The sequence below is a fragment of the Leuciscus leuciscus genome (assembly GCF_965113295.1).
Source record: "Leuciscus leuciscus genome assembly, chromosome: 20".
NCBI classification, from domain to species: Eukaryota; Metazoa; Chordata; class Actinopteri; order Cypriniformes; family Leuciscidae; genus Leuciscus; species Leuciscus leuciscus.
In genome coordinates, this window is record NC_138744.1 from 2,423,942 (window position 1) to 2,437,927 (window position 13,986).

A 13,986-nucleotide genomic window follows, 5' to 3' on the forward strand; every position below is an offset into this window, starting at 1 on the left:
GGTGAGCACCCCCTGCTGGCCTCACTAACACCTCTTCCAGCAGCAACGTGGTTTTCTCAGGTCGTCTCCCATCCAGGTGCTGACCAGGCTTGCTAACCTCTTACAATGACAAAGGTGTAGGTTGATGACACATAAGCGGAATTATGGAACTTGTCGTCATGCCGAAGGATCTAATAATGTTTATGGATGAGTGAATACATTGATGTTTTTAACATGACTGTGGTATGAAGCAGGTCGCGATTGCTAATGAGAGACAGATATCAGCGCCACATGCGAGTCCCGCGGACATGAAGGATTAAGGACATTTCAATCTACCGATCTACCCGCAAGTGCTGAATTAATACTCACACATACCCCTTTTCCACCAGCATGAACCGGGTGCCAGTTCAGAGCCAGAGCTATTGCCAGTCCGGAGTTGGTTCGACTGACGAGCTCTCTAAGATCCGGTTTGCCTTTCCACAAGGCCAGAGAGGTAGCCTGGAAATCCAGACCTAAATATAAAAGATTAATGGTCTGGCGTCGACTAATGAAACTCGGCCAGCTCGAGGGGTGGCACCAAGCATGCATTTGAAGATCTCACTGCACGCAATTGGATAACACTACGACCAATCACAACAATAAACCCCATACGCTTAGCTACCAGCGGAGCTAACTGGTAGATTAGACTCTTACCGTATCCGGTCGGCAAAACAGCAAAAACGTCCTTCTTGCAAAGGAACGACTCGAGCGGCGTCTTCTGTTCCTGTTTTAGATAAAAAGCCAAGTCTAACTCGTTCATTGTAGCGGCCAAAGCCGTTTCAAACAACTGCTGTTCATCCATAGCCATCTTGCAATGTTTACTAATGACTTCGACGTCACAGTGCTGTCGTCTTCTGTTTAGCTCGCCTCTGGCCCGCCTATATCAGATAACCCCATGTGACTGGTGCAGCTCAGATCGAGGGGCATATTTAATGAGCATCATTACTCAACACCAGAGTAACTCGCTGAGCAAATTCAACTTGTGCTCTCGCAAGAATTCTGGATTACCAAGGTACCAGAGAGCCACCACAGAGCCAGATCTTACGTCACTGTATACATCTCATGTTGCCCAGCAACGCTAGCGTGGCAGCGCCAAACACAAACACGCCAGGCTTGTTCGAGATGGTTCGGCTTCTCGCAGACCGATCGGCTCATGACATCAAAGCACTGCGAAAGCGATCCAAAAGCACAAGGAGTCGTATGCTCTCCAAACACTCCCGCAGCTCCGGTCGGTCCGTGCCGCTCCGATGCATCTCGAACGAGCCTTCCATCAACAATGGAGGTCGTTGCGTTACTATTGATGCTCATGGCTTTGCGAACCTACATCGGCATCCAAACACGGCGAATCCAACGTGTTCGTGCAGCTCGCCGTAACTTGCATAGACGGAGATTACAATCAAGCTGCTATTAGCTCGATTAGCTGCTATTTGAAAAATGGCGGTCACAAGTTTCTGTTCGTCTTGTTGGTCACGGTAACCCCGCCCCCAGCCCCTGACGCAAGCGGTTCTTACTTCTAGACCAGCAATGTTTTTTGGTGCTACTTAAGAACCACTTTTCCTGGTTCAGAGCTGGTGCTTTGGGTGTCGAAAAACAAAGAACCGATTTGAAACTAGGCTCTAGCTCCGAACCAGCACCAGCACTGCCTTGGTGGGAAAGGGTTAACAAGTCAGTTTATTTGGCGAATTAAACTTGTGAGGTAACGCAGCACTGTTTCACTTGGTCTATCACACTAAACTGCATTTGAGTGTGTTGAAAGTTATAATGTTATTCTATGTGTTTGTTTGTCTGTATGAGACTAGCAGTAAGCTAGATGAACATTAGAATAACATACTGATCATATTCTAACATTTCATCATGTTGAGCTATATAACATTGATTAGTTTTATGTACATTTGCTCACCTGTCTAATAAAGTACATGCAAGACGTCTCGGTCGAGTCGAAGTTTGTCACGGACGTGGAGCTCTCGGCATCTCCAAAACACCACACCGATATTGATCCTCGTTTTAGTTCTCCTTTTGTCCCAAAGTCTACTTGCCATGGTCCATAATGTTTGAACGAAACAACTCCATGAGCGTGCCGCTAGACGTAACGCAGTTGTCGCCATGGTTACTATGGCAGTACGAGCGGAAACCAGTGATAACGCGGATATTACGTCATTATTTAAAATTGGAATTTCTCTGAAATTAAAAATCTTTGGGAACTTTTGGGATACTGAAAGTACACAACTACAGGAAATATATATATATCACACTTTGCAAGTGATTTTTGGTTATTTTATTACAAAAATCGTACATATTGTAGCTTTAAACACCTTACAAGAAAACCAACACGTTTTTAAATCTTTTTTTTTTGCATTTTGATTCCGTGTTAACTGTAGCAACAAACTGTCAGAATAATATACCCATTTGTTGACATTTAGCGAGAAACCTTATAATTTAGAAAATAAAATCTTATGTCTACCTTCAACAATAAGGGTGTCCTCCCTTGAGATGTAGCCACACCCTCCAGTGTCATATTGCATCAACCAAAACCATTTTATCATTTAAAGAAATAGTGTATCTTTAATTAAAGGCCATTGTCATGCTCTTAAAGGGTTAACCCATTGAGCACAGTAAATCAAACTAAACGGCCCACTTCGCCAGCATTCACCCTACATTTATTTTTAAAGGGACAATGTGTAGCTTTTTAGGTATTTTATTATCTAAAATCTATATTTTTATTCATAAATATGCCCTCAATGGTGTACAAATACCTATGCCAATGTTCAGACTAATCCTCGTAAACGAAGAATTTATTATCTTTATATACATGGGACGGGTAAGTCCACGGAGGCTTCCATGTAGTTCCGCCATCTTGAAAAACTATAATAGCAGAGAGGGACAAAAAGTACTAGGCCAACGCGTTTCCACAACGCGTTTCGTTCAGAGCCAGCGTCACGTGACTGAAGCCAGCAGAAGCGGAGGCGCAGAGCAGTGAGATGCGCTTGTCACTGCCGCGGCAAGTTTAAAAGGCTGCACGGTTATTTATACACCGTTCATTCATACATACATATGAGTCACAGGATAAGGAGTCCTCGTCGTCGAAAAAGTCCAAAATAGATCGTAAAAGGAAACGTGACCGGAGATTACAAAAACAAGGGTTACTGTCAGGATAGCTAATGCAGGAGAAAGCTTTCAAAAGAGACCCTGAAGTTGCCTGCTTTCTTCTCGACAGGTAAGTCAATGTTACAGTCTTAATTACAAGCTTTTTTTTCATTGCTTGGTTGTGTACTTTATTATATAGACAGTCGAACATTTATAGTTAAAAGTTAAACAGGCTCTTTGATGAATAGCAGCTATTGAGTAAAGTAACGTTAGAGAAGGCTCTGATGATGATGATATCTAACAATGCACATACTTAAAAAATATAACGAGTAAAGAAGGCATTACTACTAATTACCATAGTTAATGTTTTTGACAGTCAGTAGTTCATACTGTAACATTCTTTTTTTCGTTGTTTCAAGTTTCAGTTTGTTTTAAATAACAAACATGTTCACCCGAAGAAAAACTCGAAGTGCTATTATAAGACATCCTGTCATAGCTTTTAGGTACATAACGGCTACCGTAGATGCAACGCGCATTTGAAAAAGTGAGGCGCTGGAGAGCATTATTCGTTTGAATGCAAAATACAATTTCACCACTAGATGGGAGAAATTCCTACACAATGTCCCTTTAAGAGTGCATTTACTATTGGAAGCTATGGCCAAAAAGCCTCTGAAAAGAGCAAGAAAAAAAAACATGGGAATGTTCAGGTTATGAAATATACTTTAATGTAGGACACATACAAAGAATACACAAGGAAAATCATGATTATCCTATTTGAGTCTGCCCTCCCACCATATCCGACTCCCTCATCTGTGACTCCCTCCACATGGTTTCTTGGGGAACGGTCCGGTCTTCTCCCACAGACTTGGAGTAGTAATACCAATCACACCGAGAGCAATTATCTCTCCAGCATTCCCACTGAGTTTACTCTCCTCATCTGAACCCATTCCCAGATCATCCTCCTTCTCATGAACCACCACCGCACGTCCCAGAATGGAATAAGGCCCAAAGAGCTTGGCGTCTGGAAGCGTCAGGAACTGCCTTATAACTCCTCGCTCGGAAGCAAAGTTGCCCAGGTCTCCAGGATGATGAGGGTGGTCAACGCCGTTTGGATTATAATGAGGACCAACAGTGATGCAGCCTTGACTGAGGTCTCCATACTGATGGATGTGCATGGCACGCTCTTGACGATCGGTGGCAGGCAAACCACGGAGGTTGATTTTCACTTCTAAATCTCCATTGGGGAAGAGCTGCTTGAAGAGGATTTGCCCAAAGATCTTTGGCTGGTTACGTGGCAAATTGGGGCTGGGAGTTACTTCACAAGTGGCATAGATTGTGTTGTCGAACTCCACGACTTCCGGCTGTGGAGCTTCAGGCAAACAAGCTGGATATTTGGAGAACTCTCCTCCTTGTATATGCAGCGCCAGCAATATCAGAGGGAATATTAGGATGATTTTCTCCATGTTGATCTTTAAAGCCTACAATGAAGAGTGGATTCAGTCAAATCATGCCGTTTGGTTTAAGGATGTAATATTTTTGATAAAAGGTCAAAGCTTTGAGAATGGAAGTTGCATTAGGTAAAATAGCACAACCAGATTAGTTTGAAAACATTACATTCTTGCACTTAAGTATATTTTTTATAGCTTTATTTTCAATAATATGTACTTCTTTTTAAAGCATGCTAAAGTGTACTTTTTTCACAAGGACAGGTCAAATAAAAGACAAGATCTATACTTTTGCCTAAACTAACTTTTTTTTAGTTGTACTAAATCAAGTCAGTTGATGGAGAAAATGGAATGGAGAAAAAAACAAAACACAAGCCTAAAACAGCAAAGGTGCATTACCGTATAGCTGAAAAGTTGTCCTCAATCCGTGTGGAGCCTGAATAGTGCAGTCACAAAAACACTACAACGCTTAATCCGTGTGCAGTCCTGACCTGGGGTTGAGAGAATCACACTTTTGGCTGCTCTTTTAGGAACTCATGTTGAGCTACAAGTTAACCATGATAGTCTGTTAGTCACTAATTAAGTTCACCTGTGTTTCATTTAGCTCCCTTTGTTTGCCTGTTTATATATAGCACTCAGTTTGTTCAGTTCTTTGTCTTGCATTGCACAATGTGTTCTCCATTGTAGATTATCTCCATTGTTTTGTGTTTATTAAAAGAAGTACTGCTATGGATTCATCTTCACTTCATTTGGTGGCTCATTTGTGACTCATTAATTCTTAGTGTACAATTCCACTTGACGTTCATGCTTGACACCACTTCTCATAGCAGATATTCATCTCACATAAGTGAATAGCTGACAGTTCTTCTTTTTCATGAAGCCATTTCTACAGACTCTGATGTACCAAGCCTGACAAGCCTATATTACACATACAATTGGACTGCTATTTAATTGTCTTTGAAGGCAGAAGTAAACATTTCTGAGGGAATGATTCTTCTATGGCATCGATGTTAAAATCCCCTTTTAGTAGATTGAATGCATGCAGGTAAGGTGGGACGCTTTTTGTTAAACGTGTCATTTAGATATACAGTACCTAGATGTTTTTTTCTTTTTATTACTTTTGTTAACTTTAAGGTCCGACTTTAATATTTCATTTTGAATACAGTTGATATGTGTTATTTGCAAGGTATATACCAATAAACATTTTGAGACCATGCACTCCAGACAAATTTCTTTTCAGGTAATGTGACCCATCCCTAATTTATCAAAAAATGATCCTGGATCTTAAAAACACATGATTTATTAACTCATCACACAAACATATTCCACAGCATATTTAACAGACCCAAAAGCACATAGATAGGCTATGATGAGTAATACTCATCAGTTCACTCAATGCATGTGTAAAGTTCAAAACAACTAGAACATATCTCATGTTGACATGAAATTGGATGAAATTTGAATATCAGATATCTTAATGAACTCTACAACATATTACAAATGGAACTACAACACATGCAACAACAAATAGGCTAACAAAAATTCAATAAGAGGAACATTTAAAATGGTAACCTTATTGTAAAACTTTTTTTCTGTCTGTTTTCTCTAAACACTGTAAATCAACTTAAATTGTGTCCATATTTTAAAGAATTATATAGCGGCATCTACATTTTAATAATAATAATAATAATTTGTTACATTTATATAGTGCTTTTCTGGGTCCTCAAAGCGCTTTACAAGGAAGGGGGAATATCCTCAACCACCACCAATGTGCAGCATCCACCTGGATGATGCGACGGCAGCCATATTGGGCCAGAACGCCCACCACACACACCAGCTTAATGGTGGACAGAAGACAGTGATGAAGCCAATCAGTACATGGGGATGATTAGGAGGCCATGATGGACAGAGGCCAAGGGGCAAATTTGTCCAGGATGCCGGGGTTACACCCCTACTCTTTTTCAAAGGACATCCTGGGATTTTTAATGACCACAGAGAGTCAGGACCTCGGTTTAACGTCTCATTGGAAGGATGGTGCTCTTTGACAGTATAGTGTCCCGATCACTACACTGGGGCGTTAGGTCCCACATAGACCAAGGGTGAGCACCCCCTGCTGGCCTCACTAACACCTCTTCCAGCAGCAACGTGGTTTTCTCAGGTCGTCTCCCATCCAGGTGCTGACCAGGCTTGCTAACCTCTTACAATGACAAAGGTGTAGGTTGATGACACATAAGCGGAATTATGGAACTTGTCGTCATGCCGAAGGATCTAATAATGTTTATGGATGAGTGAATACATTGATGTTTTTAACATGACTGTGGTATGAAGCAGGTCGCGATTGCTAATGAGAGACAGATATCAGCGCCACATGCGAGTCCCGCGGACATGAAGGATTAAGGACATTTCAATCTACCGATCTACCCGCAAGTGCTGAATTAATACTCACACATACCCCTTTTCCACCAGCATGAACCGGGTGCCAGTTCAGAGCCAGAGCTATTGCCAGTCCGGAGTTGGTTCGACTGACGAGCTCTCTAAGATCCGGTTTGCCTTTCCACAAGGCCAGAGAGGTAGCCTGGAAATCCAGACCTAAATATAAAAGATTAATGGTCTGGCGTCGACTAATGAAACTCGGCCAGCTCGAGGGGTGGCACCAAGCATGCATTTGAAGATCTCACTGCACGCAATTGGATAACACTACGACCAATCACAACAATAAACCCCATACGCTTAGCTACCAGCGGAGCTAACTGGTAGATTAGACTCTTACCGTATCCGGTCGGCAAAACAGCAAAAACGTCCTTCTTGCAAAGGAACGACTCGAGCGGCGTCTTCTGTTCCTGTTTTAGATAAAAAGCCAAGTCTAACTCGTTCATTGTAGCGGCCAAAGCCGTTTCAAACAACTGCTGTTCATCCATAGCCATCTTGCAATGTTTACTAATGACTTCGACGTCACAGTGCTGTCGTCTTCTGTTTAGCTCGCCTCTGGCCCGCCTATATCAGATAACCCCATGTGACTGGTGCAGCTCAGATCGAGGGGCATATTTAATGAGCATCATTACTCAACACCAGAGTAACTCGCTGAGCAAATTCAACTTGTGCTCTCGCAAGAATTCTGGATTACCAAGGTACCAGAGAGCCACCACAGAGCCAGATCTTACGTCACTGTATACATCTCATGTTGCCCAGCAACGCTAGCGTGGCAGCGCCAAACACAAACACGCCAGGCTTGTTCGAGATGGTTCGGCTTCTCGCAGACCGATCGGCTCATGACATCAAAGCACTGCGAAAGCGATCCAAAAGCACAAGGAGTCGTATGCTCTCCAAACACTCCCGCAGCTCCGGTCGGTCCGTGCCGCTCCGATGCATCTCGAACGAGCCTTCCATCAACAATGGAGGTCGTTGCGTTACTATTGATGCTCATGGCTTTGCGAACCTACATCGGCATCCAAACACGGCGAATCCAACGTGTTCGTGCAGCTCGCCGTAACTTGCATAGACGGAGATTACAATCAAGCTGCTATTAGCTCGATTAGCTGCTATTTGAAAAATGGCGGTCACAAGTTTCTGTTCGTCTTGTTGGTCACGGTAACCCCGCCCCCAGCCCCTGACGCAAGCGGTTCTTACTTCTAGACCAGCAATGTTTTTTGGTGCTACTTAAGAACCACTTTTCCTGGTTCAGAGCTGGTGCTTTGGGTGTCGAAAAACAAAGAACCGATTTGAAACTAGGCTCTAGCTCCGAACCAGCACCAGCACTGCCTTGGTGGGAAAGGGTTAACAAGTCAGTTTATTTGGCGAATTAAACTTGTGAGGTAACGCAGCACTGTTTCACTTGGTCTATCACACTAAACTGCATTTGAGTGTGTTGAAAGTTATAATGTTATTCTATGTGTTTGTTTGTCTGTATGAGACTAGCAGTAAGCTAGATGAACATTAGAATAACATACTGATCATATTCTAACATTTCATCATGTTGAGCTATATAACATTGATTAGTTTTATGTACATTTGCTCACCTGTCTAATAAAGTACATGCAAGACGTCTCGGTCGAGTCGAAGTTTGTCACGGACGTGGAGCTCTCGGCATCTCCAAAACACCACACCGATATTGATCCTCGTTTTAGTTCTCCTTTTGTCCCAAAGTCTACTTGCCATGGTCCATAATGTTTGAACGAAACAACTCCATGAGCGTGCCGCTAGACGTAACGCAGTTGTCGCCATGGTTACTATGGCAGTACGAGCGGAAACCAGTGATAACGCGGATATTACGTCATTATTTAAAATTGGAATTTCTCTGAAATTAAAAATCTTTGGGAACTTTTGGGATACTGAAAGTACACAACTACAGGAAATATATATATATCACACTTTGCAAGTGATTTTTGGTTATTTTATTACAAAAATCGTACATATTGTAGCTTTAAACACCTTACAAGAAAACCAACACGTTTTTAAATCTTTTTTTTTTGCATTTTGATTCCGTGTTAACTGTAGCAACAAACTGTCAGAATAATATACCCATTTGTTGACATTTAGCGAGAAACCTTATAATTTAGAAAATAAAATCTTATGTCTACCTTCAACAATAAGGGTGTCCTCCCTTGAGATGTAGCCACACCCTCCAGTGTCATATTGCATCAACCAAAACCATTTTATCATTTAAAGAAATAGTGTATCTTTAATTAAAGGCCATTGTCATGCTCTTAAAGGGTTAACCCATTGAGCACAGTAAATCAAACTAAACGGCCCACTTCGCCTGCATTTACCCTACATTTATTTTTAAGAGTGCATATACTATTGGAAGCTATGGCCAAAAAGCCTCTGAAAAGAGCAAGAAAAAAAAACATGGGAATGTTCAGGTTATGAAATATACTTTAATGTAGGACACATACAAAGAATACACAAGGAAAATCATGATTATCCTATTTGAGTCTGCCCTCCCACCATATCCGACTCCCTCATCTGTGACTCCCTCCACATGGTTTCTTGGGGAACGGTCCGGTCTTCTCCCACAGACTTGGAGTAGTAATACCAATCACACCGAGAGCAATTATCTCTCCAGCATTCCCACTGAGTTTACTCTCCTCATCTGAACCCATTCCCAGATCATCCTCCTTCTCATGAACCACCACCGCACGTCCCAGAATGGAATAAGGCCCAAAGAGCTTGGCGTCTGGAAGCGTCAGGAACTGCCTTATAACTCCTCGCTCGGAAGCAAAGTTGCCCAGGTCTCCAGGATGATGAGGGTGGTCAACGCCGTTTGGATTATAATGAGGACCAACAGTGATGCAGCCTTGACTGAGGTCTCCATACTGATGGATGTGCATGGCACGCTCTTGACGATCGGTGGCAGGCAAACCACGGAGGTTGATTTTCACTTCTAAATCTCCATTGGGGAAGAGCTGCTTGAAGAGGATTTGCCCAAAGATCTTTGGCTGGTTATGTGGCAAATTGGGGCTGGGAGTTACTTCACAAGTGGCATAGATTGTGTTGTCGAACTCCACGACTTCCGGCTGTGGAGCTTCAGGCAAACAAGCTGGATATTTGGAGAACTCTCCTCCTTGTATATGCAGCGCCAGCAATATCAGAGGGAATATTAGGATGATTTTCTCCATGTTGATCTTTAAAGCCTACAATGAAGAGTGGATTCAGTCAAATCATGCCGTTTGGTTTAAGGATGTAATATTTTTGATAAAAGGTCAAAGCTTTGAGAATGGAAGTTGCATTAGGTAAAATAGCACAACCAGATTAGTTTGAAAACATTACATTCTTGCACTTAAGTATATTTTTTATAGCTTTATTTTCAATAATATGTACTTCTTTTTAAAGCATGCTAAAGTGTACTTTTTTCACAAGGACAGGTCAAATAAAAGACAAGATCTATACTTTTGCCTAAACTAACTTTTTTTTAGTTGTACTAAATCAAGTCAGTTGATGGAGAAAATGGAATGGAGAAAAAAACAAAACACAAGCCTAAAACAGCAAAGGTGCATTACCGTATAGCTGAAAAGTTGTCCTCAATCCGTGTGGAGCCTGAATAGTGCAGTCACAAAAACACTACAACGCTTAATCCGTGTGCAGTCCTGACCTGGGGTTGAGAGAATCACACTTTTGGCTGCTCTTTTAGGAACTCATGTTGAGCTACAAGTTAACCATGATAGTCTGTTAGTCACTAATTAAGTTCACCTGTGTTTCATTTAGCTCCCTTTGTTTGCCTGTTTATATATAGCACTCAGTTTGTTCAGTTCTTTGTCTTGCATTGCACAATGTGTTCTCCATTGTAGATTATCTCCATTGTTTTGTGTTTATTAAAAGAAGTACTGCTATGGATTCATCTTCACTTCATTTGGTGGCTCATTTGTGACTCATTAATTCTTAGTGTACAATTCCACTTGACGTTCATGCTTGACACCACTTCTCATAGCAGATATTCATCTCACATAAGTGAATAGCTGACAGTTCTTCTTTTTCATGAAGCCATTTCTACAGACTCTGATGTACCAAGCCTGACAAGCCTATATTACACATACAATTGGACTGCTATTTAATTGTCTTTGAAGGCAGAAGTAAACATTTCTGAGGGAATGATTCTTCTATGGCATCGATGTTAAAATCCCCTTTTAGTAGATTGAATGCATGCAGGTAAGGTGGGACGCTTTTTGTTAAACGTGTCATTTAGATATACAGTACCTAGATGTTTTTTTCTTTTTATTACTTTTGTTAACTTTAAGGTCCGACTTTAATATTTCATTTTGAATACAGTTGATATGTGTTATTTGCAAGGTATATACCAATAAACATTTTGAGACCATGCACTCCAGACAAATTTCTTTTCAGGTAATGTGACCCATCCCTAATTTATCAAAAAATGATCCTGGATCTTAAAAACACATGATTTATTAACTCATCACACAAACATATTCCACAGCATATTTAACAGACCCAAAAGCACATAGATAGGCTATGATGAGTAATACTCATCAGTTCACTCAATGCATGTGTAAAGTTCAAAACAACTAGAACATATCTCATGTTGACATGAAATTGGATGAAATTTGAATATCAGATATCTTAATGAACTCTACAACATATTACAAATGGAACTACAACACATGCAACAACAAATAGGCTAACAAAAATTCAATAAGAGGAACATTTAAAATGGTAACCTTATTGTAAAACTTTTTTTCTGTTTGTTTTCTCTAAACACTGTAAATCAACTTAAATTGTGTCCATATTTTAAAGAATTATATAGCGGCATCTACATTTTAATAATAATAATAATAATTTGTTACATTTATATAGTGCTTTTCTGGGTCCTCAAAGCGCTTTACAAGGAAGGGGGAATATCCTCAACCACCACCAATGTGCAGCATCCACCTGGATGATGCGACGGCAGCCATATTGGGCCAGAACGCCCACCACACACACCAGCTTAATGGTGGACAGAAGACAGTGATGAAGCCAATCAGTACATGGGGATGATTAGGAGGCCATGATGGACAGAGGCCAAGGGGCAAATTTGTCCAGGATGCCGGGGTTACACCCCTACTCTTTTTCAAAGGACATCCTGGGATTTTTAATGACCACAGAGAGTCAGGACCTCGGTTTAACGTCTCATTGGAAGGATGGTGCTCTTTGACAGTATAGTGTCCCGATCACTACACTGGGGCGTTAGGTCCCACATAGACCAAGGGTGAGCACCCCCTGCTGGCCTCACTAACACCTCTTCCAGCAGCAACGTGGTTTTCTCAGGTCGTCTCCCATCCAGGTGCTGACCAGGCTTGCTAACCTCTTACAATGACAAAGGTGTAGGTTGATGACACATAAGCGGAATTATGGAACTTGTCGTCATGCCGAAGGATCTAATAATGTTTATGGATGAGTGAATACATTGATGTTTTTAACATGACTGTGGTATGAAGCAGGTCGCGATTGCTAATGAGAGACAGATATCAGCGCCACATGCGAGTCCCGCGGACATGAAGGATTAAGGACATTTCAATCTACCGATCTACCCGCAAGTGCTGAATTAATACTCACACATACCCCTTTTCCACCAGCATGAACCGGGTGCCAGTTCAGAGCCAGAGCTATTGCCAGTCCGGAGTTGGTTCGACTGACGAGCTCTCTAAGATCCGGTTTGCCTTTCCACAAGGCCAGAGAGGTAGCCTGGAAATCCAGACCTAAATATAAAAGATTAATGGTCTGGCGTCGACTAATGAAACTCGGCCAGCTCGAGGGGTGGCACCAAGCATGCATTTGAAGATCTCACTGCACGCAATTGGATAACACTACGACCAATCACAACAATAAACCCCATACGCTTAGCTACCAGCGGAGCTAACTGGTAGATTAGACTCTTACCGTATCCGGTCGGCAAAACAGCAAAAACGTCCTTCTTGCAAAGGAACGACTCGAGCGGCGTCTTCTGTTCCTGTTTTAGATAAAAAGCCAAGTCTAACTCGTTCATTGTAGCGGCCAAAGCCGTTTCAAACAACTGCTGTTCATCCATAGCCATCTTGCAATGTTTACTAATGACTTCGACGTCACAGTGCTGTCGTCTTCTGTTTAGCTCGCCTCTGGCCCGCCTATATCAGATAACCCCATGTGACTGGTGCAGCTCAGATCGAGGGGCATATTTAATGAGCATCATTACTCAACACCAGAGTAACTCGCTGAGCAAATTCAACTTGTGCTCTCGCAAGAATTCTGGATTACCAAGGTACCAGAGAGCCACCACAGAGCCAGATCTTACGTCACTGTATACATCTCATGTTGCCCAGCAACGCTAGCGTGGCAGCGCCAAACACAAACACGCCAGGCTTGTTCGAGATGGTTCGGCTTCTCGCAGACCGATCGGCTCATGACATCAAAGCACTGCGAAAGCGATCCAAAAGCACAAGGAGTCGTATGCTCTCCAAACACTCCCGCAGCTCCGGTCGGTCCGTGCCGCTCCGATGCATCTCGAACGAGCCTTCCATCAACAATGGAGGTCGTTGCGTTACTATTGATGCTCATGGCTTTGCGAACCTACATCGGCATCCAAACACGGCGAATCCAACGTGTTCGTGCAGCTCGCCGTAACTTGCATAGACGGAGATTACAATCAAGCTGCTATTAGCTCGATTAGCTGCTATTTGAAAAATGGCGGTCACAAGTTTCTGTTCGTCTTGTTGGTCACGGTAACCCCGCCCCCAGCCCCTGACGCAAGCGGTTCTTACTTCTAGACCAGCAATGTTTTTTGGTGCTACTTAAGAACCACTTTTCCTGGTTCAGAGCTGGTGCTTTGGGTGTCGAAAAACAAAGAACCGATTTGAAACTAGGCTCTAGCTCCGAACCAGCACCAGCACTGCCTTGGTGGGAAAGGGTTAACAAGTCAGTTTATTTGGCGAATTAAACTTGTGAGGTAACGCAGCACTGTTTCACTTGGTCTATC

The 13,986-nt window shown here is 42.3% G+C and overlaps 2 protein-coding genes across 2 annotated transcripts; both read right to left on the minus strand.

Annotated features, from left to right (window-relative positions):
• Window positions 1–3,908: 3,908 nt before the first annotated feature.
• Window positions 3,909–4,565, minus strand: LOC309484599 (extracellular superoxide dismutase [Cu-Zn]-like; the record flags this gene model as incomplete). Its single annotated transcript, XM_082150923.1, has 1 exon — window positions 3,909–4,565. One exon carries the CDS (start codon window positions 4,563–4,565, stop codon window positions 3,909–3,911), a length of 657 nt encoding a protein of 218 aa, XP_082007049.1.
• Window positions 4,566–9,505: 4,940 nt separating this feature from the next.
• LOC309484600 (extracellular superoxide dismutase [Cu-Zn]-like) lies at window positions 9,506–10,162 on the minus strand (the record flags this gene model as incomplete). The annotated part of the gene is made up of 1 exon (XM_082150924.1): window positions 9,506–10,162. One exon carries the CDS (start codon window positions 10,160–10,162, stop codon window positions 9,506–9,508), a length of 657 nt encoding a protein of 218 aa, XP_082007050.1.
• Between the last annotated feature and the right edge of the window lie 3,824 nt (window positions 10,163–13,986).